The 27,117-nt window shown below is 37.6% G+C and overlaps 2 protein-coding genes across 3 annotated transcripts in view; one reads left to right on the plus strand and one right to left on the minus strand.

Moving 5' to 3' along the window:
- Positions 1–7,023: 7,023 nt before the first annotated feature.
- On the plus strand, positions 7,024–11,267 carry lipca (lipase, hepatic a). The gene is given in 6 exon segments (XM_065267713.1): positions 7,024–7,174; positions 7,177–7,254; positions 7,854–8,030; positions 9,817–10,000; positions 10,888–10,948; positions 11,154–11,267. Coding segments are annotated over 6 exon segments (765 nt in total).
- A 2,906-nt stretch (positions 11,268–14,173) lies between these two features.
- Positions 14,174–27,117, minus strand: part of adam10a (ADAM metallopeptidase domain 10a) — a 69,075-nt gene continuing 56,131 nt past the window's right edge. For both annotated transcript variants that reach the window (XM_073812536.1, XM_073812537.1), the window contains exons 8-16: positions 24,835–25,018; positions 21,149–21,312; positions 20,645–20,825; positions 20,012–20,159; positions 18,518–18,701; positions 17,679–17,787; positions 16,943–17,163; positions 16,662–16,788; positions 14,174–16,244 (exon numbers count right to left, since the gene is read on the minus strand). In XM_073812536.1, the coding sequence (XP_073668637.1) occupies positions 16,138–16,244; positions 16,662–16,788; positions 16,943–17,163; positions 17,679–17,787; positions 18,518–18,701; positions 20,012–20,159; positions 20,645–20,825; positions 21,149–21,312; positions 24,835–25,018 (1,425 nt within the window). In that variant the 3' untranslated portion in view covers positions 14,174–16,137. The remainder of the gene's footprint in view (positions 16,245–16,661; positions 16,789–16,942; positions 17,164–17,678; positions 17,788–18,517; positions 18,702–20,011; positions 20,160–20,644; positions 20,826–21,148; positions 21,313–24,834; positions 25,019–27,117) is intronic.

Below are 27,117 nucleotides of genomic sequence, written 5' to 3' on the forward strand. Positions count from 1 at the left end.
GATTTATTCTTTTATGTATTTAAAACATTGTAAATTATATTGCAATGCTAATGTAGACATAAAATAAAATAAAAACTCAATGGGGTTGTGACGTGTTTTTTTATTATTATGTTGGCTTGACAAAGCCAACATACTGTTCTTCGATCTAAGCTTATTATTATTATTATTATTATTATGTTGGCTTGACAAAGCCAACATACTGTTCTTCGATCTAAGCTTATTATTATTATTATTATTATTCTTCTGGTCCACACTTTTTCTCACAGTAACTCCTCCTAGAGCTTTCAAGCTACACCCACAAAACTTTACAAAACTTTTAAGACTGGTACGTAGATTGGTGCTATGACTTTTCTAACTGATGGGACCTACCGAATTCCTAAACGGGGCGCTCAAACACCCCAAATTTTCCATTGACTTAACATTGCGACAAACTTTGACGGGTCATAGCTGCAAGCGAGAAATTTTTAGAAACTTGTGGGTTACCACATTTGAAGAGGCTGGCAGGCTCTGTAAGAACATACATCACATTGGGGTGTAAGTTTCACCCTTGGGGTGTAAGGGGCACCCAAATTTCCCCATTGACTTATAATGGGGCAGGGAACATGCCCATATAAGGGAATAAAAGCGTCCCAGATGGAATATCTTCACTTTAGAGTGTCGTAGAGACATGGGGGTGGGCTCAATTTAGTCAGGCATCCAATCAGTCTCTCAGGATCGCCCCATAACTATTAAGCCACGCCCCTAGCAACCATTTTTGGGCACCCTAGCAACATATCCCATAGACTGCCATTATAAAATGCCCAGATGGATATCTTTGCAGCACAGTGTCACAGAGACATGGGGGTGGGCTCATTTTGCTCAGGCATCCAATCAGTCTCGGAGGATTCTTATTGAGGTATTAAGCCACGCCCCTAGCAACCAAATATGAGCACCCTAGCAACATAATAAACAAAGCCTTATATCTCTGGATCCGAACATCATAGAGACATGGGGGTTGGGTCTTTTGGTCATGTTAGCCTTATGCTAGCTCCATGCTAAGTCATACTAGCTTCATGCTAGTTTCGTGCTAGCTTTATGCTAATTTCATAATAAATCTTGCTAACTTCATGCTAATCATGTTAGCATCATGCTAGCTTCATACTAATTCATGTTAGCATCATGCTAACTTCATGCTAATTCATGTTAGCATCGTGCTAGCTTCATGCTAATTCATGTTAGCATCGTGCTAGCTTCATGCTAATTCATGTTAGCATCGTGCTAGCTTCATGCTAATTCATGTTAGCATCGTGCTAGCTTCATGCTAATTCATGTTAGCATCGTGCTAGCTTCATGCTAATTCATGTTAGCATCGTGCTAGCTTCATGCTAATTCATGTTAGCATCGTGCTAGCTTCATGCTAATTCATGTTAACTTCGTGCTAGCTTCATGCTAATTCATGTTAGCATCGTGCTAGCTTCATGCTAATTCATGTTAGCATCGTGCTAGCTTCATGCTAATTCATGTTAGCTTAATGCTAATCATGCTAGCATCATGCTAGCTTCATGCCAATTCATGTTAGCATCATGCTAGCTTCATGCTAATTCATGTTAGCATCATGCTAGCTTCATGCTTATTCATGTTAGCATCATGCTAGCTTCATGCTTATTCATGTTAGCATCATGCTAGCTTCATGCTAATTCATGTTAACATCATACTAGCTTCATGCTAATTCATGTTAGCATCATGCTAGCTTCATGCTAATTCATGTTAGCATCATGCTAGCTTCATGTTAATTCATGTTAGCATCATGATAGCTTCATGCTAATTCATGTTAGCATCATGTTAGCTTCATGCTAATTCATGTTAGCATCATGCTAGCTTCATGCTAATTCATGTTAGCATCATGCTAGCTTCATGCTAATTCATGTTAGCATCATGCTAGCTTCATGCTAATTCATGTTAGCTTCATGCTAATTCAAGTTAGCATCATGCTAGCTTCATGCTAATTAATGTTAGCATCATGCTAGCTTCATGTTAATTCATGTTAGCATCATGCTAGCTTCATGCTAATTCATGTTAGCATCATGTTAGCTTCATGCTAATTCATGTTAGCTTCATGCTAGCTTCATGCTAATTCATGTTAGCGTCGTGCTAGCTTCATGCTAATTCATGTTAGCATTGTGCTAGCTTCATGCTAATTCATGTTAGCGTCGTGCTAGCTTCATGCTAATTCATGTTAGCATCGTGCTAGCTTCATGCTAATTCATGTTAGCATCGTGCTAGCTTCATGCTAATTCATGTTAGCATCGTGCTAGCTTCATGCTAATTCATGTTAGCATCGTGCTAGCTTCATGCTAATTCATGTTAGCGTCGTGCTAGCTTCATGCTAATTCATGTTAGCATCGTGCTAGCTTCATGCTAATTCATGTTAGCATCGTGCTAGCTTCATGCTAATTCATGTTAGCATCGTGCTAGCTTCATGCTAATTCATGTTAGCATCGTGCTAGCTTCATGCTAATTCATGTTAGCATCGTGCTAGCTTCATGCTAATTCATGTTAACTTCGTGCTAGCTTCATGCTAATTCATGTTAGCATCGTGCTAGCTTCATGCTAATTCATGTTAGCATCGTGCTAGCTTCATGCTAATTCATGTTAGCTTAATGCTAATCATGCTAGCATCATGCTAGCTTCATGCCAATTCATGTTAGCATCATGCTAGCTTCATGCTAATTCATGTTAGCATCATGCTAGCTTCATGCTTATTCATGTTAGCATCATGCTAGCTTCATGCTTATTCATGTTAGCATCATGCTAGCTTCATGCTAATTCATGTTAACATCATACTAGCTTCATGCTAATTCATGTTAGCATCATGCTAGCTTCATGCTAATTCATGTTAGCATCATGCTAGCTTCATGTTAATTCATGTTAGCATCATGATAGCTTCATGCTAATTCATGTTAGCATCATGTTAGCTTCATGCTAATTCATGTTAGCATCATGCTAGCTTCATGCTAATTCATGTTAGCATCATGCTAGCTTCATGCTAATTCATGTTAGCATCATGCTAGCTTCATGCTAATTCATGTTAGCTTCATGCTAATTCAAGTTAGCATCATGCTAGCTTCATGCTAATTAATGTTAGCATCATGCTAGCTTCATGTTAATTCATGTTAGCATCATGCTAGCTTCATGCTAATTCATGTTAGCATCATGTTAGCTTCATGCTAATTCATGTTAGCTTCATGCTAATTCATGTTAGCATCATGCTAGCTTCATGCTAATTCATGTTAGCTTCATGCTAATTCATGTTAGCATCATGTTAGCTTCATGCTAATTCATGTTAGCATCATACTAGCTTCATGCTAATTCATGTTAACATCATGCTAGCTTCATGCAAATTTATGTTAACATCATGCTAACTTAGTGCTAAACATGCTAACATGGTAACTTTTGGTATCATGTTTACGGAAAGTTATATTACTAAACTAAACTTGTTTTAAATTTCTCTCAATCTGTTTTAAACGTTCAGGCTAGGCTTTGTCAAGCCAACATAAAGTTTGTCTTCAAACTTTTCTATCTAGTTATTATTATTATTATTATTCTTCTGGTACAAACTTTTTCTCACAGTAACTCCTCCTAGAGCTTTCAAGCTACACCCACAAAACTTTACAAAACTTTTAAGACTGGTACGTAGATTGTTGCTATGACTTTTCTAACTGATGGGACCTACCGAATTCCTAAACGGGGCGCTCAAACACCCCAAATTTTCCATTGACTTAACATTGCGACAAACTTTGACGGGTCATAGCTGCAAGCGAGAAATTTGTAGAAACTTGTGGGTTACCACATTTGAAGAGGCTGGCAGGCTCTGTAAGAACATACATCACATTGGGGTGTAAGCTGTACCCCTGGGGTGTAAGAGGCCCCCAAAATTTCCCATTGACTTATAATGGGGCAGGAAACATGCCCATATAAAGGAATAAAAGCGTCCCAGATGAAATATCTTCACTTTAGAGTGTCGTAGAGACATGGGGGTTGGACCGTTTTACTTGTGGCTTGAAGGTTGATCATTATGGGATGCCAATTTTCTCCCTAGCAACCAAACTTAGTACCCTAGCAACGGAATAAACAAAGCCTTATATCTCCGCTTCAGAACATCATAGAGACATGGGGGTTGGACCGTTTTACTTGTGGCTTGAAGGTTGATCATTATGGGATGCCAATTTTCTCCCTAGCAACCAAACTTAGTACCCTAGCAACGGAATAAACAAAGCCTTATATCTCCGCTTCAGAACATCATAGAGACACGGGGGTTGGACCGTTTTACTTGTGGCTTGAAGGTTGATCATTATGGGATGCCAATTTTCTCCCTAGCAACCAAACTTAGTACCCTAGCAACGGAATAAACAAAGCCTTATATCTCCGCTTCAGAACATCATAGAGACATGGGGGTTGGACCGTTTTACTTGTGGCTTGAAGGTTGATCATTATGGGATGCCAATTTTCTCCCTAGCAACCAAACTTAGTACCCTAGCAACGGAATAAACAAAGCCTTATATCTCCGCTTCAGAACATCATAGAGACACGGGGGTTGGACCGTTTTACTTGTGGCTTGAAGGTTGATCATTATGGGATGCCAATTTTCTCCCTAGCAACCAAACTTAGTACCCTAGCAACGGAATAAACAAAGCCTTATATCTCCGCTTCAGAACATCATAGAGACACAGGGGTTGGACCGTTTTACTTGTGGCTTGAAGGTTGATCATTATGGGATGCCAATTTTCTCCCTAGCAACCAAACTTAGTACCCTAGCAACGGAATAAACAAAGCCTTATTTCTCCGCTTTAGAACATCTTAGAGACACGGGGGTTGGACCGTTTTACTTGTGGCTTGAAGGTTGATTATTATGGGATGCCAATTTCCTCCCTAGCAACCAAACTTAGTACCCTAGCAACGGAATAAACAAAGCCTTATATCTCTGCTTCAGAACATTTAGAGACACAGGGGTTGGACCGTTTTACTTGCGGCTTGAAGTGTGATCATTATGGGATGCCAATTTTCTCCCTAGCAACCAAACTAAGTACCCTAGCAACGGAATAAACAAAGCCTTATTTCTCCGCTTCAAAACATCATAGAGACACGGGGGTTGGACCGTTTTACTTGTGGCTTGAAGTGTAATCATTATGGGATGCCGATTTTCTCCCTAGCAACCAAACTTAGTACCCTAGCAACAGAACAAACAAAGCCTTACATCTCCGCATCAGAACTTCATAGAGACATGGGGGTTGGACCGTTTTACTTGTGGCTTGAAGTGTAATCATTATGGGATGCCAAATTTCTGCCTAGCAACCAAACTTAGTACCCTAGCAACGGAACAAACAAAGCCTTATATCTCCGCATCAGAACATCATAGAGACATGGGGGTTGGGTCTTTAAACATATTAGCTTTATGCTGACTTTTTGCTAAATCATGTTAGCTTCATGCTAAATCAGGCTAGCTTTATGCTAAATTATGTTAGCTTTATTTTAAAAAGCTTCATACTTAAGCATACTAACAACAAGATAGCCTACTAAACCAAACTTCTGTCAAACTTCTGTCAAACTGTCTTAAACGTTCAGACCAGGCTTTGTCAAGCCAACATAAAGTTTGTCCTCAAACTTTAATATCTAGTTTTATTATGTTCTCTGATGTGTACTTATAATATAACTGAATTCTTTTGCTGAAAAACATACAAACTTAAATCATTTATGGCAGTGGCGGCCGGTGACTTCTTTTTTTAAGGGGGCTCGACGCGAAGTTCGTCACCACATTTATTATGTGTGTGGTTCGTCATTTCAAAATATGTGATCCAATGTGCATCACATGTCTTGTTAAAATAAATGCCTGCTGCAGATGTGTCTAAAGGGTTTATGATAAAAGAGACGCTCGCTTTTGACAGATACTCGCTAAATACTCGAGTCTACTGTTAAGGAAGTGTCTTGCGTGTATTTTGTGAACGTGAGCGTCTCTTTTATCATAAGGTTTTGACACGTGTGCATCAGGCACTTATATTGACAAAACACGTGAAGGTTCATATGACGCAACAAACACATATTTTGAAAACGCAAGCAACACTCATGACACTCCAAACACTTATTTTGAATTTGCGCCCTTGGATGAGCAGTCACGAGACACCACTGATTTGTGCGCTTCACCTTTAAGAGCAGACCATTTGGCCTGGGTCTGTGTCCCGCCAACTTCCATGATTGACAGTTGACGTGTTACTAAATAACTGCACAATATGTTAACTTAACTATTTTACAATCTTACAGGCACAACCATTAACCATTTAAGTTTAAATGAAATTTAAATGAAAAACTGTCTTTTGTAAAAAAATATCACAATATTCCAAAACAAAAGACTTATCTGTGAGCTTCATTATTATTATTTTTTTTATTAATGTGGCCTCATAATCTTTAATCAAAAACGCAAATCTCCTCCCCTCCTCCTCGAAATGATCTCTCTTTACTTCCAGTCATATAGTATGGCAAATGGGCGGTATCCGGGAAAAGATTGCAGCGATTAGCAATTAGCAACATGACCCAACTTCACCGACCCATTCAATTCTCGATGGACAAATTCAAGTCCAGCCCTACATTTTTTATTTTATATCAGAGGCCGTTTAACTCAAATAAACATCACCACTTAAAATTAGAAAATTGCTACTTCCGTTTCATGGTGACTTTAAAGAAAGCATATAAATAAATAACTAGCGAACATAGACAGCATATGCATTCTCAGCTAGTGTGTACAAAACATCACATTGTTTTTACAATTTTAATCAGAGAATTGCATCCATAATAATGCACTAAATGACACCATCTATGAGCACAGATTATCAATACAATACAAGCGTGTTTCCAACACATACGCTTGTGTAAATAAAGTGTTATTAGATCTCCTGCTTCCATCTTGCGTGATGTAATCAATTCAAAACTCACAGATGAACGGGGCTTAACCAGTTGAAAATAACCCAGCATTTTTTGTGTATTTTAGTGTAAATGACATTCTATGTTTGTAGCTCTGTGGGCCCGCTCTTTATGTCTCATACAGACAGACTCTCACCTGTTGACGCTAGGTTTGTGGATGCCTTCCATACATTCACACAACAGCATATGGGCATGAATGTGGGCATTCAGCAGCCTGCTGTCCACTTGGAGAATCATTTCAACCTGGCTGCCATCTGCATGTGCAAAACATTTACCACCATTCATCGCAGTATGGGCTTATGGGTAAGTTGATGGTGCAGGGGTAGGCTCATATGTCTTATTCGGATAAGATACATTCAAAACATATCCCATTAGTAACAGTGAGCCAATGACTAACTGATTCAGACAGGCGTCCAGATGAAAGGCGCAGACACATAAAAGAAGCTGTCATCCTGACAACTTAATTATTCCAAATCCCTCTTCTGCTCTGCTCTCCTACTGAGTTACGCCTCCGGGCAATTAAATAACCCTATGGGAAAAATGTAAGCAGAACGACAGGCCTGAAATCCTTATTTTTACAGCTAAACACCAAATCTAAAGCCTTATACAGGCATAATGTCCAATAGAAATGAGCGAGACAGCTGTAAATGTAAAGAATAAATGGAGACAGGTTTAAATGTTGGGTTATAATGGCTCAATACGTAAATACAGAGAGACAAAACCTGGTATCTGACAGACTGTCAGAACATGCACAACACAACCACTGTCAACTCACTGCAACGCCCCATAGCAAATCTAGACACAATAAAACTACTGAAATTTATAAACCATATCTCTGACTAGTGTATATATAATTATTTGCTTTTTATTAATAGTTTTATTTGGTGTCAATCTCACTTTAGGACTTCAGCAGACAGTAATGTGTGCTCATGAACACTCAGTCCATCTTTTCATTGACCTGTTAAACAAAGACAACCAGATAATGTCCTACAAGTGCAGTGACAGCACAGCCTTCAATAAGGGCATCTGTCTTGACCGCCAAAAGAATCGCTGTAACACTTCACAGAAATTTTGCACTGGTACACATGGAGGAAACAACTCATTTACACACCCTATACAAATGTAAGAGTCAGCTATTATGGTAACCAATGTGTAAAACAGTCATAACGCGGTAAATTATGCTCATACTTTTCTACTATTTTCATTACTTGTTCAGTGAGATCTTATGAGACTCACATTTGGCCAATTTCAGAAATTGTTTACTTAATTTAATTGAACAACTTACAGTATTGTAAGTCCGTTTTTTACTCCTGTGCAAAGCACATATACAGTATGTGAAAAAGAGAGTTTAAATTTGTAGAGGAGACAGCATGGGGCGGTTTCTTAGACAGGGATTAGACCTTAGACTAGTCCAAGACTAAAAAAATGAAAGACGATCTGTCCAAACTGAAAACAACTTCAACTGACATATCTTAAAATAGTGTCCTTTGTTTTGCCTCAAAATGCACGCAAGTAAGGTTTTTAATAAGGCATGTTTGTTAAAACTAGTTATATTTCCTAACTGAAATAAAGCCTAGTCCTATTTTAAGATAATCTCTGTAAGGGAAACCACCCGATAATGTTTAAATAGGTCACATCCTTTAACTTATATGCTTATTTATATGCTCTCACATACTGCATTATGCATATTATCAATCTATCAACTATCAATCAATAATCAATAACCATCAGTAAGGCAAATCAAAATACTTGTAAGCTTATGCTACGGTGACTTGTTCTTTAAAAACAATATTTGAAGAGTTTCGTTGCAAAACGAGATAACTCCGTTTTTAACATTTTTGTCAAAACATGTTTATTATTATGCTATCATGCTACTTAGCTGTATTTTTTAAGTTATGAAGGTTTAAATCAAAAGAAACCAACTGCAGTTGAATTGATATTAATTGGATACACCAAAAAACTAAACTTTTGCAACGAAACTCTTAATTTCTAAATTATAAAATGTTTAGATGTTTGCATATAATAAAAACAAGTTTATTGTTTAAAAAAACTATTATATTTGTCCTTATTTATTCAATAATTTATTTTTTTTAAAGAGGTGATTAGTGCCAATGTACCATTACTTTTCTTTAGTGTTTCACTATCAATACAGGATCTAGTTAAACAACCAGGGCTGCGTTTCCCAAAAGCAACGTATAGGCCTATAAGTAGATCATACAAATTATAGTACGAATCATCTTAGATAAACGGGGCAGATTTTTATGATTCATCCCTTCCCTACAGTCTCTCTAACAGGGACACTAGGGACGAAGACACTGTAATTGTGGGATTTGTATTGATGGGAACATATAAAACAGTAAATTGAAGGCACCACCATAATGAGTTTCTGACCATACGGATGCATTTGAGGTTTCTGACCTTTAAACCTCTTTGGTTTTATTACAAACAACTTCAGAGACAAAGTGTTCCTGTCTGATAATGGTGTATGAATACACCAAGAATTACTCGGCCATGCTTGTATAAATAATAATTAAATTCGTCATTAACAAACTTTATTTAAGAGTAAGCCATATTATTTCGTAATATAACCCTGCATGATAACATCCGTGATAAAGATAGGCCATGAATGTTTGATGTGCTGTGCTCCTAAAGTAACATGTTCTGCTTCATCGGGAACTCTTAAATTTAGAGGCATCAAACCTCACATATTGCTCACAGAGAGCACTAATCAAAATAAGACAACTTGCAGGAATGAAATACATACAGTACATGTGCTATAAACATAAAAGACTGGAAAAGGAATTCAAAATAAACTTACTAAACCTGAAGAACCACTCTTCCTTATTCTTTCCCCATCTTTTTCAGAGTTGAGGAGATTTCAGGTAACAAAACCTTCTTTCCTCATCACTCATCTGGGAGGAAAGTCCCGTCATATGTGGGCAAACATGTGGGGCGAGGTTAACGCCATGATTCCTTGGGGCAAAACAAGCAGAGGACCACAACTCACCACTGGAAAGATTCTTGTAAAAGCTGGAGAGACCAAAGGAAAGTGAGAGGAAACGATCAGGTACCACTGACACTGGGATCATAACACAAGAATATGAACTGCTGGGTTGAAGGTTTTCCAGACATGTTGGGGGGGCCCGCGGTGTATGTAGATAAAAACGGCTTATTTTAAGGTAATTAAAACAATACAGTTCATTATGTAAGGTCTTCTCTGCTGAAAAAAACAGCATCAAACCAGCATGGGAATTATGCTGGTCTATGCTGGTGCTAATGCTGGTTTAGCTGGTGCTAATGCTGGTGCTGTCAGCAACATATGCTGGTCTTGCTGGTATGCTGGTTTTTCAGCAGGGTTATACACCACTGATATAGTAGGTATGTTGACAAAATTTTCAAAAACCCCAAAGCGCAAAATGTATCACATGACTAGACAGAGCAGACATTCCAATTTACGAATCCGTTGAGGATTAAGAAAGTTATGATATTTTTGATTTTAAAAATCAGAGGAAAAGTTATATATGGATGTCAGTGGAAGGTGTGTGACTGAAAATGCTGCTTATTCAAATGTTTTTGCTTCTAACTTTTTAATTTTGTCAGATATTTGCATGACATTTTAACAGAATGTAGAATTTTGTTAGTTATTTCAAATTAAACCACGAACATTTACTGTTTTAGTCGGAATGGGAATCAAACTTTAATTGGAATGGGCATCAGACCCATGGAAACCATGGGTTTTAGACAGATGCCTGCACGTTCTGACATGATGTCTATTATATGTAGCCTATTTTATATTGCCTTTTTATTTAAAAGTTACACAATGCACCTGTATATAAAGCAATGACTTTTTCTAGTCTGTGCTACATTAAACAGAATAACTATAGTGTTTTTATTGTACTTAACCGCTTTTTTCTGCGTGTTGCGTGTAAATTACAGTGGTTACGTCACGGTCTCACAACATGTTAATAGTCACCAGAAAGTCATCAAGTGTCCCAATGTGAGCCTTACCAGTGCCTGAGCCTGTGTACAGGATATACCCATTCACGACCTAGGGAGCGAGCAAATGTTTGAGACAGACGGTTTGTTTCAGTGCTCCATTTTCCCGCCTGTGCAGTTACTCATTCACTCAGTCATGTGTAGTTATTCTAGCGACCTCTAGTGGAAATTGCTTAACAATTCTGGTCTGATGATTTTCACTGAAGCTGATAAGAGTTTTCTTATTCTTCACAACTATGTTTTGCGCTCAGACAAATGGTGGTATTTATATCGAACCATCATAGAAAAATGCGTTTGTCCGCTGTGAGAAGCCACGGTGAAAGAGGGAGCCGATGAAACAACAAAAACAAACAAACAAACCCTATACTCTTCTCAAATATAATCACACATACAATAATATGCTTCCAGTTTTTGCTTCAGTTTATTCACATGTTAATTATAGCATGGTCAATGTGTAGGATATTTCTTATAAAATGTCATACAAATTTTTGCTCCTTGTCATAGGTGTCATTTACACTGGGGACGCTGGGGACATGTCCCCACCACTTTTTGAAATGGCTGATTTTGTCCCCACCACTTTTTGAAAGCATTTGGTTTAAATGTTATGAAAAATCAAACAATACCTGTGCAACTTACATTGCAAAAATAACTTTCTTACTTAGAATTCTTGTCTTGTTTTCAGTAGAAATATCAAAAAATTCTTAAATCAAGATGATTTTTCTTGATGAGCAAAATGACCTAAGAAAATAAGCCTAGTTTTAGACAATATACAATTTAAGTGATTTTGTAATTAAAACAAGCAAAAATATCTGCCAATAGGGTGAGCAAAAAATATCTAAAAATAAGATTAATTTTTTCTTAAACACTTAATTTAAGCAAAAATTTCTCACCCCATTGGCAGATATTTTTGCTTGTTTTTGAGCACAAATTCACTTAATTTGTATAGTTTTTGTCTCAAAACTAGACTTATTTTCTTACATCATTTTGCTATTCAAGAAAATACATCTTGATTTAAGAATTTTTTGATATTTCTACTGAAAACAAGACAAAACTACTAAGTAAGAAAGTCAGATTTTCAAGAAAAAAATTCTTAGTATTTTTGTCCTGTTTACATTAAAAATATCTAAAAATTATTAAATTATAAGATGATTTTTCTTGATCTAGTTTTTAGACCAAAAATATCAAATTTAAGTGACTTTGCTCATAAAACAAGCAAAAAAATCTGCCAATGGGGTAAGCAATTTTTTCTTGAATTTGGTGTTCAAGAAAAAATTGTAATATTTTTTGCTTACCCCATTAGCAGATTTTTTTTGCTTGTTTTATGCACAAAATCACTTAAATTTCATATTTTTTGGTCTAAAAACTAGACTTATTTTCTTAGGTCATTTTGCTCATCAAGAAAAAGCATCTTAATTTAAGAATTTTTTGATATTTTTACTGAAAACAAGACAAAAATACTAAGTAAGAAAGTCATTTTTTGCAGTGTACGACTGGTTTTGTGGTCCAGGATCACATATGTTGCATTGTATGCTTATGGTGTGTTTTCTTTTACATATATAATGAATTTCATTAATCATTGACTTAACGTGCTGCTGTTTTCTACAGTATGGTGCTTTGGCACAATTCGGTTGATCTGGTGTTGTAGGGACTGTTACATGTGCAGTCGACTTTGTTGGGTTTATGCTGAGTATTTTTGTGTTGTTGACCAGCCTACACTTTGCCCATTTTTGATGCGCCATTATTCAATATTATTATCGTCCTTCTGTAATGTTTTTTCATCTGATCTTTTGTCCCCACCACTTTTCAACACAAACTGACGCCCCTGCTCCTTGTACATTTAAATGTGTGATTTCACATAGGCCTACTTTGGTTACTTAAACGAGTCATATTCTCAAAATCTACATCTAAAAGACATGCCACAATGGTATTTTAAGCAACCGAGCCTCATAGTGACTATGTATTGTCAGGTTTGTATGTTAGAATCTTAAAAGGGACATTTCACAAGACTTGTTTAAGATGTCAAATAAATCTTTGTTTGGTTACCATAAAACATTTACCTGGCAAATAAATTATGTTTGTATATTTTGCATTCCTCGGAAATTGACACTAGGCCTACTTGTCCTTGTTACAGCAAATCTATGACCAGGGTTAAGTACATACTAGATCTCGGACTGTAAGAGCACATCTAGTGATATTCTAGATTTCTGGCAATTTGCTAAACTTTAACAAAGTTGTTAAATGCAATCGCATTCGCATTCACTATATGGGGCTTTCATAGTGTTAGCCATAAACTCTGGTCATTGCCTCTGCTTTAGTTAAGCTGTTATATAGCAATTTTATTAATTATATGGGGCCAGATAAAATACCTTATGGTACTGGCCGTAACTCCTGAATATTGACTGAGCTCTACTACATTGTGGTGTGTTTTAACAATAGCAAGCAGGAGCAGCATTCTGAAACTGCTTTAGCAATAACCTCTAGTCAGTGCTGGAATGGTGGGGGGGGGGGGCTGGGGGTATCCAGGACCCCCCATAAGGCATTAGGGACCTTCTTTCAGAAGTCAAAATTATATTTAGGGGGTCCCTCAGATATTTAAACATGTGAATGCCCATTGCTTAGCGCATGTTCGTTTTGAACTTTCTTAGGGCTGCTTTAGCAGTGCCAGCCAAGCGCTGAAGAGGGGTCAGCTAAAATACCAAGAGGGCCGATCACTTCAATGCATATAATTCCCCCAGCTAGAAAATACATATTGGTACGTTCCCCTAAGTTTTAACGCGTTGTAAACAAACATCTTGGTAATAAAACCACAAAAGCTGCAACTATAGTGAGCAACGTAAAGGCGGGATGCATGATATCTGAAAAACACTTTGGAAAAGAAGAGTTGGGCGGAGTACATAAACACACTTGTAGCCAATCAGCAGTAAGGGGCGTGTCTACTAACCAACATCGTTGCCTGGGTTGCGTATGTGTGGGGTGGGTCTATCAAAAGAAGGTCCAGATTCTATTGGGTTAGGGGCGTGTTTGTTCAGGTGATTTCAAATGTCAACATTGCCTTTTAGAGATCATGGACTCTGCCTTTAAGATGGCACTAAAACAGCTTAATGGTTTAATGTTTTCTGAAATTTGATGATGGCCTATTTAAAACTATATTACGGTGCACAACCTAAATAAAAATAAAGGCAATTTAAAAACTTTAGCATATATTTGAACAGATAATGAAAGAAACTTTTGATCAAGGCTATTTATTAATGCATTTCAAGTACTTAAAAAAAAATTACATGTTGCTTAATATTTTTTTGCAAAGTATTTATTACAAATTTTCAAAAGTGAGCGCGAAGAGAAGAAAGGAAAATACAAACGAAGCAAGAAAAAAGAAAAAAAGACAAGATACTGTATAAAACACAGCGAACATTAAAATTAAACAGTAGTATTAGACATGATCTCCATCTTAAATTTCATATTCTATCCACATCTACACCATGCTTGCGTATCAGTGCACATTATTTATAAACTTAAAGCAATAAAAGCATAAAAATGTAAAACAAACTCATTCAAAATCCTAGGCCAAATCCACCCAAACCACAGAAATTATTGATTTCTTAAAGTTCAATCTCATTAAAACACCCTTGCCCATTAAAGTTTCAAGAGACACACAGAAAAAGTGATTATTTAGATCAAAGATCAAATTAGAGGACTAATAGATGGGAATGCTTGTCTTAAAGAAGATCATCAAATATTTGATAGATGGAAAATCAGCGTTTTCTTAAGAGGACAGATTTTTGAACATTTGAAAACAAAAACAAACAAACATTAAAAGCATTTAAAAACTCAAACAGGATTTTTTTTATTATTGAGGTACAAAATTGGAGTACAACCTCTTTGTGAAGTACTTAACGTGTTCAATGCATGTATAGTTCAAAACCCTCTGCCTTTGTAAGACACACAGAAGACAAGGAAAACTCTAAAGCACATTTAGGGAGAGTAGGAGGATAAAAAAATATCTGAAGACATACAAAGAGCAGAGCCAATGAATGAGCAAATGTCCCAGGGCTAGGACTGACTGACAGATATTCGACCTGAACTAAATACACAGACAGTAGTGTTCTCACCCTGGGTCTACAAATCTGCCTGGAAAACAAGCAATAGACAATATTAGTTTATATGGCCGTTACTGAATTAAAGGCATGTGTTAATTGAACATGGTGTTAGGTTGGACTTTCTCTTTATGTCAGTTATACTATAGGTAATGACTCAAGAGATTTAGAAAGGTTATTTTGTATAAATATTGATTGGCATGTGTTGAGCGTGTTCAGAGTCGGTCGCTTCTCTCCTCTCCTTTTCATTTGTTCACCACTGAAAGACCAATGCACAATGCCTTTATTGCAATAAATTTTTTAAAGAAAACTAAATGTTCTCTGTGATGTTGTGCTTTTCTGAAGTCTGTCTCCATGTGGCAATACATAGTGACAATAAATTGAAAGTATCCTTTTATACCCAAAATCCTTGGAACATGGAATGCAACAATGCAGCTCTTTTTTAAAAATCAAATGACATCCAGGCAACAACAAATTAGAAGAAACTTTAAAAATAAAAACCAAACAGGTGAAAGTGGTTCGTATTAACACACATCTGTACGTCCTACAAAAAATCTTAATTAAGTCCATCCTTAATTATCATTATCCAACAGCATAACATATCTCATATATCTGTACAACTGCAGGGGCACAGGGAGAGTAAGCATGCTTTAATACAAAAAGCTTTCAACCCTTTTGCATTTTCAAAATATCTCAGTTAAACATTGAAGGAATATATCCCTCTTTAAAGGTTTCTTTCAGCCACGAATAAGCCGTAAGGTGTAAAAAAGTCAAATAAAATCTATTATGGGGAAAGAGAACAATGTTTGAAATAAACAAAACTGAAAAGCAAGAAAAATCAGTGTCTCTTCCTCATTATCACTAGCTTTTGAAATTTCTCTGAGTTATGCAACAAAAGCTTTGCTGGTTCCCAGAGTAGTGGTTTTATACAATGCGTTTAAACTTCCTTAGAATAATCCTTTGACGTCCAGATGGTGTATTTCTGCCAGTTTCTTAGCTTGTAGATAGGGCTCACTTATTTATTCAGGTAACTCTTTGGAGTAAAGTGTTCCCCACTTTAGGCACTAGAAAGAACCAAGGCAATGAGAAGGCGGGATCAGCGTCGCATCTGACCCATCTGGTAGTTCTCTCTCTGCTGCCGAGGGTGGCGCTGTTGCTGGGTCTGTGCATTGGGGTTCTGGGGTCTACTTCTTTTCAGTGTGCCTACAGTGTTACATACAAACACAATGAGGCATGATTAATCACCCAGCATGTACCAATTTACATCACATTTCTTTTCCAGCCCCTACTACTAATTTTACTCGGCTGAGGCTCAAACAAAAGAAAACCCCTGGTTAAACAGAATAAAGCACCCTCTTAACAAGTCAGAATTACAATGTTTGAATTTAGTATTCAGAGATCTGCACACTAGCTGGCCATGCAAATAGACTTCATTAGTTATAGAAACTAAAAGAAAAGGGGGTCCAGTGTTAAGAGTGTGCTTTATTTCCTGTTTTCTTCATAACAATCGCATCGTAATGACAAAAACATTCCGGGTTCAGATTTTAAAAAGTACAGTGTGAGTGCAAGAAATGGGGGGGAGGGTCACGCCTAATGTGAGTGTGCCCTTAGGGGTAATACCTGGCAGTGGTCTGGGTGGGGGCAATTTAGGGTTGCTACTTGGCGTATGCACACTGCAAATCTTGATAAAGCCGGCCATCAGCATGATGAGAGCAATTCCCATTAACAGAACTGCCCACCAGTTCCCCTGAAACACACACAAACATTCATCATGAGATCAATCATGCCTCTAAAAAGACAATATCCATGTCACATTTCACAGTTTCTTAATAACCAAATGCATGATTGAACCTCCACACAAATGCACAGAATGAGTATTAAAGTATAAGTGAAACACTTGCCACTATCCACTGTGCGATGCCTTTGTAAAGCTCAGGGTTAAAGATGGCCTTCTTAAGCCTGGCAAGGGGGCCGTCAGCATCCACCAGCCTACACTTCTTAAAGACATCACAGTAACCTTTGAAATCATTACAAGGGGAGCCAGGCTGCAACGTAATGGTCATTTTCTTAAAATGTTTAGACCATTTTTCTGAACCAGTGCTGCTGCAAGTATCAGGCTGACCTACAAAGAGAGAGAGAGAGAGAGAGAGAGAGAGAGAAAGAGAAAGAGAGAGAGAGAGAAGGAGAGAGGGAGAGAGATAATATATTTATCACATTCATAGAAGAAAACTGTTCAAAGATATATGAACCCTGGATCTAGACAGGATGTTTAAAGGGGACATTTCACAAGACTTTTTAAAGATGTCAAATAAATCTTTGGTGTCCCCAGAGTACATGGTGAAGTTCTAAATTAAAATACCCCACAGATAATTTATTATCGCATGTTAAAATTGCCACTTTGTAGGTGTGAGCAAAAATTCGATGTTTTTGGGTGTGTCCTTTAACATGCAAATGAGTTGATCTCTGCACTAAATGGCAGTGCGGTGGTTGGATAGTGCAGATTAAGTGGTGGTACTAAGCCCTTCTGACATCACAAGGGGGAGTCAAATATAGCACTTAAACATGGAAAAGTCAGATTTTCGTGATATGTCCCCTTAAAGAAGATGTATTTTGTTCTTCTAAGCAAGTGTTGCTCACCCTTCTCCATACAGCACACATGACACATTTCTGTTTCGTCCTTCCCATCCTTACCGGCACACGTGCAAACCTCTAGATCATACTTCTGACAGATGGAGCCAGAACAACTCTTGAAGATAGAAGAAAAGAACACTTTTAGACAATATGATGCATTTAATGGACATCTTTACTATTTCCTATAAGAAATATATGAAAAGCTCAGATGCAAAACCCTCTAACGGTACATTCACACGGGACAGAAGCGTTAACGCTTGACGAAAGGCTTGTCTGAAGCGTTGACAACAATCACAGTGGCCGCTACACATGCTCCGGTCTTCCATAAACCTAATTGGCTGGCTTTGCCTAGGTTATTTGCATAAGGCGATCTGATTGGCTGACGCATGCGTGCCGCTTGAAAAGTTGAGAAATCCTCAAAGTTGAGATCCACAATTCAGTTTGGCAACGCTTGATGTCACCCATTAAAAGTGATTGGGAAGCGTTAACGCTGAGTGTGTCATTCTTGTAAATGAGAAAATTTTAAATCAGACTCTTAATGAACTCTGCCAACAAATGGTCTAAGGCCGGGATTAAGCGATCTGAAGCGAAAGTGTTTGATAAACCTCTAATACGTATCGAGAGCATTCAGTTAATATCATTATCTAATTTTTGACGGAGGTTACGTTTAGCGGCTTTTGCATCTGAGCTCCTGTTTCTGTCATAACAAAAGAAAAAAATCTAAATGTCAAAAACAAATGTCAGCAAATTCATTATGTATTGGTTACTACAGCACCACCTCCACACCAACAAAAAATTATCCACATTAAGTATTTACTCCCTTTAGTCAGTATTTGAACACTTACTCCCGCAATGCAGACTTGTGTATTATTGTGGCAGGCTGTCTTGTCAACTTTGGGTGTTGAGGTGGGGCATTGAGCTGTTTTTCCATCACACATGCCCTGAAGAGCACACTCAGTTTCCTCCCGACACTTCACATTGGTACTCTTAAAGTTGCAATCAGATGTGCAGCATGGACCTTGACTGGGACTGCAGGTGAACATATTAAAAAATGTAATGCCATGTTGCACTTGACTTGTATTGCAAATAAACACAATGCATACAATAAAGAGTAAGAGAGAAAACTCAGATAAGATACACTGTATAAGCCACATTACTTGCAAAGCATGTCAGGCTGTTAAGTAGTATTTGCATACATTACATTTATGCAAATGTGACCCTGCTTGTAAAACCCCAGCTAAAGTCACATTATTTAATTAGGACATTTATGGTGGCAAAGGGTATAATTTGTGATTATTGTTTTAAATGAAAGATTAAAAACTTTTATTTATATCATAAAAATACTGAAACTAATTATTTTATTGACACTACGCTTTTTTATTCTTTGCAAAAAACTGTACCTGAACTTGGCTAGCTAAAACACTGACTTTGATCATCTCTGTGTTCACTTTAGGCACAGAAACATCTGCAGATTTATTCATTTCAGGAACCTCTTTTCTATCATTAGAAAGTAAAAACAGATCAGAATATTAAATCGCAGAAGCGACAAACGAGTCAGTGCCAGGCAAATCTTTAGCCTGGTTCTTATTTCGGTGCAAACATTTTTCATTTCATCTCCAAAATTCCAGGATTTCCAGTTTATCAGTTTTGTAGCTCAACTTCTAACAAAATAACCAAACAATTTTTAAGTTACTAAGTTATCAGTGGTGTATAAACATCTTACATAATGAACTGTATTGTTTTTATCACCTTAGAATGAGCCGTTTTTATCTACATACACCACGGTGCCCTTACATGGAAATTGCCACCATGTTTCTACAGTAGACAAACTGTTCTAAAGAGCGTGTTTCGTCCCTACATTGTCTTAGATGATGACATGTTTGTCCTGTGGCAGCTACGATTCTCTGATACTGAAATTCATTAAATATTTGACTTTTTATGGCTTTCATCAGTCAATATTAAAGATATCAAGATGATGTTTTCACCAAATGTTCTTTACAGTATATAGACGATTTCATCACACACACATACGCAGAAATAAACTACTCTAAAAGGACACTGTTGTTATTGAGTTTACCGGAACTTACGTTTGTTCCACGAAAGCCATTGGTTTATGTTGTTACTGCTGAAACTGTCTATATAATGATTTTATGTATAAAAAAATTTAAATTACTTATGTAAATGGCTTTTTGTCACAGGCAGGGTTTTCACAGGCATGGTCACAAATATATACTACATACACCATAAGCAGATATACAGTAGTATAAGGTCAGTGTGCTCATATTCTGATGAACAGATGTTCTGATGTTAGATCAGAACGCTAGGTCCTTCTTACACACCTGCAGCTACCCATTTTCAGTGTGCACTTTGTCCCATCTGGCTCATTGGCACTATGACAGCACTGATCTTTGCACTGGTCGCTGTATCCGCAGTCACATTTCTCATTAGCCTCCACCAAACCATTACCACAGATAGGCTGACCAGACTCTGAACAACAGCAAGACAGTAAGGGAGGCAGAGACATAAAGAGATGACAAAAACAGGAGAGGAGAGAGCAATAAAATGTTAAATCATTTCTTAGAATAAAATAATGATCTATTATTGGTATACAACCAGGGCTAATATAATTTGTTTCTGCAACTTTAAAGCAATACCACCATGTCATAAGCTCATTACAGGGACATCCTTTTGCTTTGTACATAGTGATAATAGTGCGGTCAACAGAGCTGGGTGGATTTCTTCAAAAATGAAAAACCCAAAGTCCTACATATTCTCAAAATCTTGTAGTTTCTTTTATTCAATATTTTGGTTTATAAGTTACGTTTTATGGTACTGATGAGTGTTGAGTAGTCTTTATCATACAAACTATTTCGCAGAATTTCCATAGGCAATTCTCAAAAGGTTAACCCCATTTTACATTCATTATTCCAATAAATAATTTGTCATATTTTGTTGAAGAATAAAAATCTCACCAACGAAGCAGGTTCTCTTGTTTTTCAACACCTGGCTGATGTTGCGTTTGCTGCAGATGGAGAACTCGTTGTTGTTGGACTTGTCTCCTGATGTGGCTCTAGCGTACATGATGTAGTTGCCTTTCTCTTTGTTTTCCTGACTCTTTGACTCACCTGGAGTGCATTCAATTCCTGAGTCATGCTGGAAAAGAGACATGGTGCCATCAGCAACAAGCACAGCATTCGTCACTTTTTGACGAATCTTGAACAAAATATATGCAAAACTACATGCATTTGGTAGAAACTAGAAACATTTCACAGACTGGGGTAATACTAGCTCAAGTTACAAAAATAGTCTGGCCAGATCGATCAGACAAATTAAAAACCTTCACGTAATAAGACGGCAGTACTGATGCATGGTTTATTCTGTGATCATTGGCGTATAAAATTTCATTTGTTCATAAATGATTCAGCGGAGATGTCTGGGGTGCTGGACAGGAGCCAGCAGAAGCTTGGTAGACTCACCGGAGAGCCAAAGTTGTGTCCGACCTCGTGAGCAAAGGTGATGTGAGAGACTTTAGGGGGAACATGTGAAGCGTAGTTCTGCACTGTGATGATGCCGGTGTTCAGAGACTTCTCCTTCCCATCAGAGTACTTCTTATTCATCTCACAGATCCCACCAGAGCTTCCTGAAACCACACAGAAGAGCACAAGAAATGACACACCTTGCCTTTAAGCTTTATTATTCAGTATTATTCTGTTCCAGAAACAAGGTGACCTAGAGCACATGGCCAACATGTGATGTCTGAAGGTAGATTCACATTATAAGGGATTTTGTCGCTGTGCCCCACTCGTCTCTTTCAAAAGAGGCGTTTCTATATCTACTTGTCATAAATAAATGAGTAACGTCCACTCCAGTAACTGACGAGAGACGAATGAGGTGACCTCCCCTGCTTCGTTCTAATTGGTAGTCGCTCCTGAATGTCGCTCATAATTTGCATAAAGTTAAACATTTCTCAACTTTGTCACACGACTGGATACGCCCATCCAGCCGTCAATGGTCACTGTCGCTTGTGTGGCCGGATGCCGCCAAGCTTCCATTGAAATCAATGAGATTGCGTCGCTCTGCTACTGCTAGTCGCTTATAATGTGAATGTACCTTAAGGGAAAGAGCTTGCTGCTCTAGTGCAGTGGTTCCCAATCTTTTTCCTTGGCCAAAAAAAGAAAATTGCCTCCCTTTGTGATGTCAGAAAGGGATCTTATTATAATAATACCGCCTCTACATTTGCACTATCCAACCACGGCACTGCTTTGAGCTAAAACCTCACATATGTACTCTGGGAACACCAAAGATTTATTTGACATCTTAAAAAAGTCTTGTGAAATGTCCCCTTTAATGAAATGTGAGCTTGTTTGATTTGTATTCAGCTCCATCTGCTGCAAAAGAAGAACAATTACCCTAATGAGTCCAGACAAACATAAACGTTTATCGCCTAAATCATCTGAGGTGTGTGTCATGCACAAAAAAATCCACTTAAGCAAGCATTTCTCATCCTCATTTATCAGCAAGTATGTGGGCACAAGCTGTTACACCTCTGCTATGTCTCTACGCATTTGTGGTGGTGCAACATCAAGGTGATCTCACGGTCTGGATGAGCCAGAGAGGTAAGAGAGGAAAAGCACACGCCTCCCTAGCAACACGAACATTAATAGAAACTCAAATTAAAACTGATGACGAGAACGTGTCACTTTCAAGTTGTGCATGTGTGCGTTAAAGAAAGCTGAACAGGTAAAGCTGTTTACTGTAATTCCTTGGCCTCAGGGGGTTATTATGGATGCAAGCATTAATGCAGAGCTGCAGATGTATCCTTGTCTAAACGTCTCTCCTTGACTAATGCAGTTTTGACAGAGTAGAACAATGAAACTGTAAGTGCTGAACCAAACAGACTATGTTACAAAAGGGGATAGTGCTAAATACCTGAAGGAATTTCATTGGCCAGTGTCTGTTAAAACATACATTTACATTCTTACACTGTGATCTAACTACATGGGATGCTGAAACATGCGATGAAAAGAGTTTTTGTCCTAACCAGCCATGACGCGATGTTGCAACGAGCGAATGTGGATTAGGGGTGGGCAATACAGCCTCAAAATTATATCATGATATTTTAAGAATATGATATGACGGTATAAAAAATTATGGAAAAGGAAGTGCATTTTTCATCCAATGAGCTGTCATTGATGACAGACTACCTAATTCGAAGTGTAAATCCATTGTCATAAGGTGGCAGAAGTAGCATTTAAGTGCAAAAGTAGTGACACAATCACACAGCATGAGTCAAATGTAAACAAAGTACAAACTAGAGATGAAATGGTTTTCCTATTTTACATCACTATGACACTACCACAGATTTTCAGTAATTTCAACAGATCCCGGTAACTTAAGTCATTAGCTAACAATTAAAAATTTTGATTTTAAAATGATATTAACATGTACGTGGACTTTTGTTCGCATAAACATCAAATAAATAACATTAACATTAATCATGGCACATTTGGGCTCATTTGAGATAAATGTTTATCCAGTTCAGATAAAACACAAGTGAATAATCAGATTTTGATATAAACACAGGAGAAATCAGCAAGTCATCTGTCTGTCTCTATGGTCTGTATGTTGTGAGAAATAAAGTGTACTTTAGGACCCAGCAGCGGACAGGGTAAAACGGAGCTTTAAAATCAGAGCATATAATTTAATGGAAAATGAATAGAAAAAATGGATCTGTCTAATTAAATATTAAATAAACGTGCGTCAGTACAACTAGAATGTGAACATTTGAGAACATTTTTTGGATTTAAATTCAGTCATTAAAATAAGTTACTGTCATCACAGTGGTACGAGTTGGCAGTGTTTTCCCTATATAACGCAACTCCTTAACACTTCAGTTTAACAGTAACTAAAGTAATTTACACAGCGATGTAACAAACAATTATTGTTTTGTATAAAATTAATAATACTATGGACACTATAGTATAAACTAAGCTTTAAGTACTTTCGAGATGCTTAGCACACACACTCATATCATACAAGCAGTGCCAGTCCTTCCTATACACAAATTTCGCAATTTGCATAGGCCCCCAACCACTAGGAGGCCCCCTTGATCTCAAAATAATTTAAAACCATTATATCAAATCAAAATAATTATTATGTTTAATGAAAACAAGATGCTATAATTTTAATAATTTGCAAACATGTGGATTTATGCGAGTTTTTAAAAATACTTAATGATTTCTTTAATGACTGATATGTACTCGGACAACATGCAGGCCGTTTTTCAATCCGAAAGCTGCAGCCTTCAAAGGTCGCATTTGTAGGCTGCATGGTCATAAAAACGTATTTTAGAATATAAACAATCGACTATTATTCTTAGTTAAAGACACACTATGCAGGTTACATATGCAGCGTGCACATGCGACCTCCGGAGGTTGTAGCCTTCGCATTGAGAAACTCCGTGTGACGTACAGGAGAATGATGTGCTAATGATGCGCATATCATATGCCCAGCATGGCTTCAAAACGGAGCTATCCGTCTGGAGCAGAATAAAGGGAAAAAATGTGAAGCAAGGGAACAAGGAAGGTATGTGTTTGTAATATTTATTTAGCATGCGCTAAAGTCTGCGTGTCACGTGAGCGCGTCTGAAAAACCAAGGAGGAGAACAAATTGTTGAATAAAATCTCGTTACAAGTTCGTTTTGTTTTCTTTGCACACAAATGTGTTCTCGTGGCTTCATAATATTATTATTAAACGACTGATGGAACATGGACCTTTTTGGCGATGTCTTTCATTATTTTCTGGGAAACTGATTGTGAAACTAGCTGAATTCAATGGGACAGACAAAAGCCTCCCAGTTTCAAAAAAATCTAAAAATGTGTTTTGAAGACAATCGGAGCACTTGGTGATTTATGCACACTGTGATTTATGATAAAATGATCATTTTTGGGTGAATTAACCCTTTCAAAGAGTAAATTATTAGCCATAGGTACAGGGATTGAGATTGCCAGGTGCACACTGATTTCATTTCAGATTAGCACTGCACTGATTTAGGTCACAACATACACTTCCAGACACACACTGCTGTCCTGCTGTACCCAGCAACCAGAAAACCCTACACAAGGTAAGTGGGGAGGCCACGTGAGTGCGTTACTAATGATACCTGAAGGAGCTCCGACCCAGGCCAGCCCCAAAACTCCATCGTCAAAGTCTCGGTCTGTGAACACATAGGCTAGGCAGTAGTCATTGTGATTCTGCTCAGAGTTGAGCTCGAGAAACTTCTCCACGCCGATGTTATTAAACCGAAAAGGGTTATTGGAATCCCTGCTGTCATCAGTTGTGTTGATCTGAGAAACAAACAAACAGACTTTAATTGATTGCAGTGGAACTTTGTGCTCTATACTATTAAACTATATCAGATCCCTTGATGGGATGGATCTAATGCTTCATGTGGGTATAGTAGTAAAGAAGCTATCAAAAAACGTATTACATGGGCTTACATGCTTGTACTGACTTCAGTCTTAAGTGAGATCTGTTACCCCGAACTGTAACATCATGAGCCAGCCATATAAGAGGAAACTTGTTTTTAACTGGCTAAAGGAATACTCCAGCCAAATATCAAAATTACCCTATGATTTATTCACCTTAAAACCATCTGAGAAACACATGACCATTATCTTTTAGACAAACACATTTTAGTAAATGACCTTGCTCTTCCTAGCTTTACAACAATAGAAAACAGGGATCAGAGAACAACTTCTAACTTTAACCTCCTAAGACCCGAGATTTGGTTAGTTTGTTTTTTTCAGATTTTTACCAGCTATTTTGAGGTTAGGAAGAACCAATAAATATAATAACCAAATATTTTTCTTACAACATGAAGCAGTGTATTTGTCCATGTTTGTGTATAACAGGTTCCAGTTACACAGAATTAAGTATTATGGTGCAGAACAACAAAACAAAAAAAATGTGGTCCTAGAAGGTTAACACTCTGGGGTCGGCTGCGGCGCGGGCGCCGCAAACTCTTTATTTTTCGATCACTCCCCAAAGAGACTTAGATAACTCTGCTGATTTTTGACATACAGATATGATTTATACATCATTTAAAACGTTAAATTGTCTAGTTTTTTTCTGTCCACTCCCAATAAAAACAGCATGTTGTGCTTTTCGTAAAATTAAGAAAATAAACATGATGCGCGTTTTGTTCTCTCTCCCTCAGTGAAGTCCTTTCAGAAACACGTCAGAAAAATTAACTCTAACTTAACGAATATTTGTCATATAAACAAAAGATAAATGTCTACATAATGCTTGGAATGTCTGCTTTTGGAAGATGTAAGTGAAATCGAAAACAAATATTGTAATTCGTTGTTAACTGTATTAGAAGAGAGAGATGTACCGTCTATCTTCTGTTGCTTCATTATCTATAATGAGCCACGCCCCGCTCCATTGAAGAAAAGAGCAGAGATCATCCATATTCATTAGTCAACCCCACAGTCAATGGACATTCCGTCTCTGCATATTGACAGTCAATGGACATTCCACACCATTCACTGCTGTGTTAAGTTTTAATCCGAGTGCTGGAAACATGACATCTACTTGTTTACTCGTGACTGTAACTAAAGTTATCTCCAGACGCGAGTGTGACTCGATCGACGTCCAAACGCACACACAAACACACAATGCCTCATATTTGAAGCGCTTGTGGTATCATTATAAAAGATGCGATTGCACACATCACATACTTGTTTACTCGCGCCTAAATCTCCAGACAGACGCGAGTGTGTGTGCTTCGTCAGTGTGACGGGATCGATGTCCGACATATAAATCCTTATTACTTGCGGATGTGTGTCAGTATCTCCAGACGCGAGTGTTTTCTTTGTCTTCCGTCAAACAGCTGAGGCGACGGGAACGCACATACACAAACACGCGAGTCAGGAAACTCGACGCGCTTTTTGGTATTCTTATAAAATACGCGATTGCAAACAGTACAATCCTTATTTAGTTGCGTCTAAGCGCATATCTCCACACAGCAAGTTTATTAAACACGGATCACTCGCATGTGCACACATTCACTGCTTTCATGATCAACACGTGAGGTAATGGCGGCGACTGTAAACAAACATTGATAAGTTTATCACGCGTGTCCCTGGTTGTGTTTCTACTATAATGATTACAAAAACACAAATAGGAGTCCAGACAACGATAGGCAGTTGTTCTTTTGAGCTTTTTACTGCACAAAAGTAAACCTCTCGCTGGCCAACCAAACACAAACCCTGAGTTCACTTTATGATGGCCAAACAGTACCTTTACCATGATTAGGCTACTATGGTTTTTAAAAGGTAACTTATAATTGTGATATTAATAGAAAATATTTCTATATATATATGTGTGTGTGTGTGTGTGTGTGTGTGTGTGTGTGTGTGTGTGTGTGTGTGTTTACATTGTA

The sequence above is a fragment of the Paramisgurnus dabryanus genome, chromosome 2 (assembly GCF_030506205.2).
Source record: "Paramisgurnus dabryanus chromosome 2, PD_genome_1.1, whole genome shotgun sequence".
NCBI lineage: Eukaryota > Metazoa > Chordata > Actinopteri > Cypriniformes > Cobitidae > Paramisgurnus > Paramisgurnus dabryanus.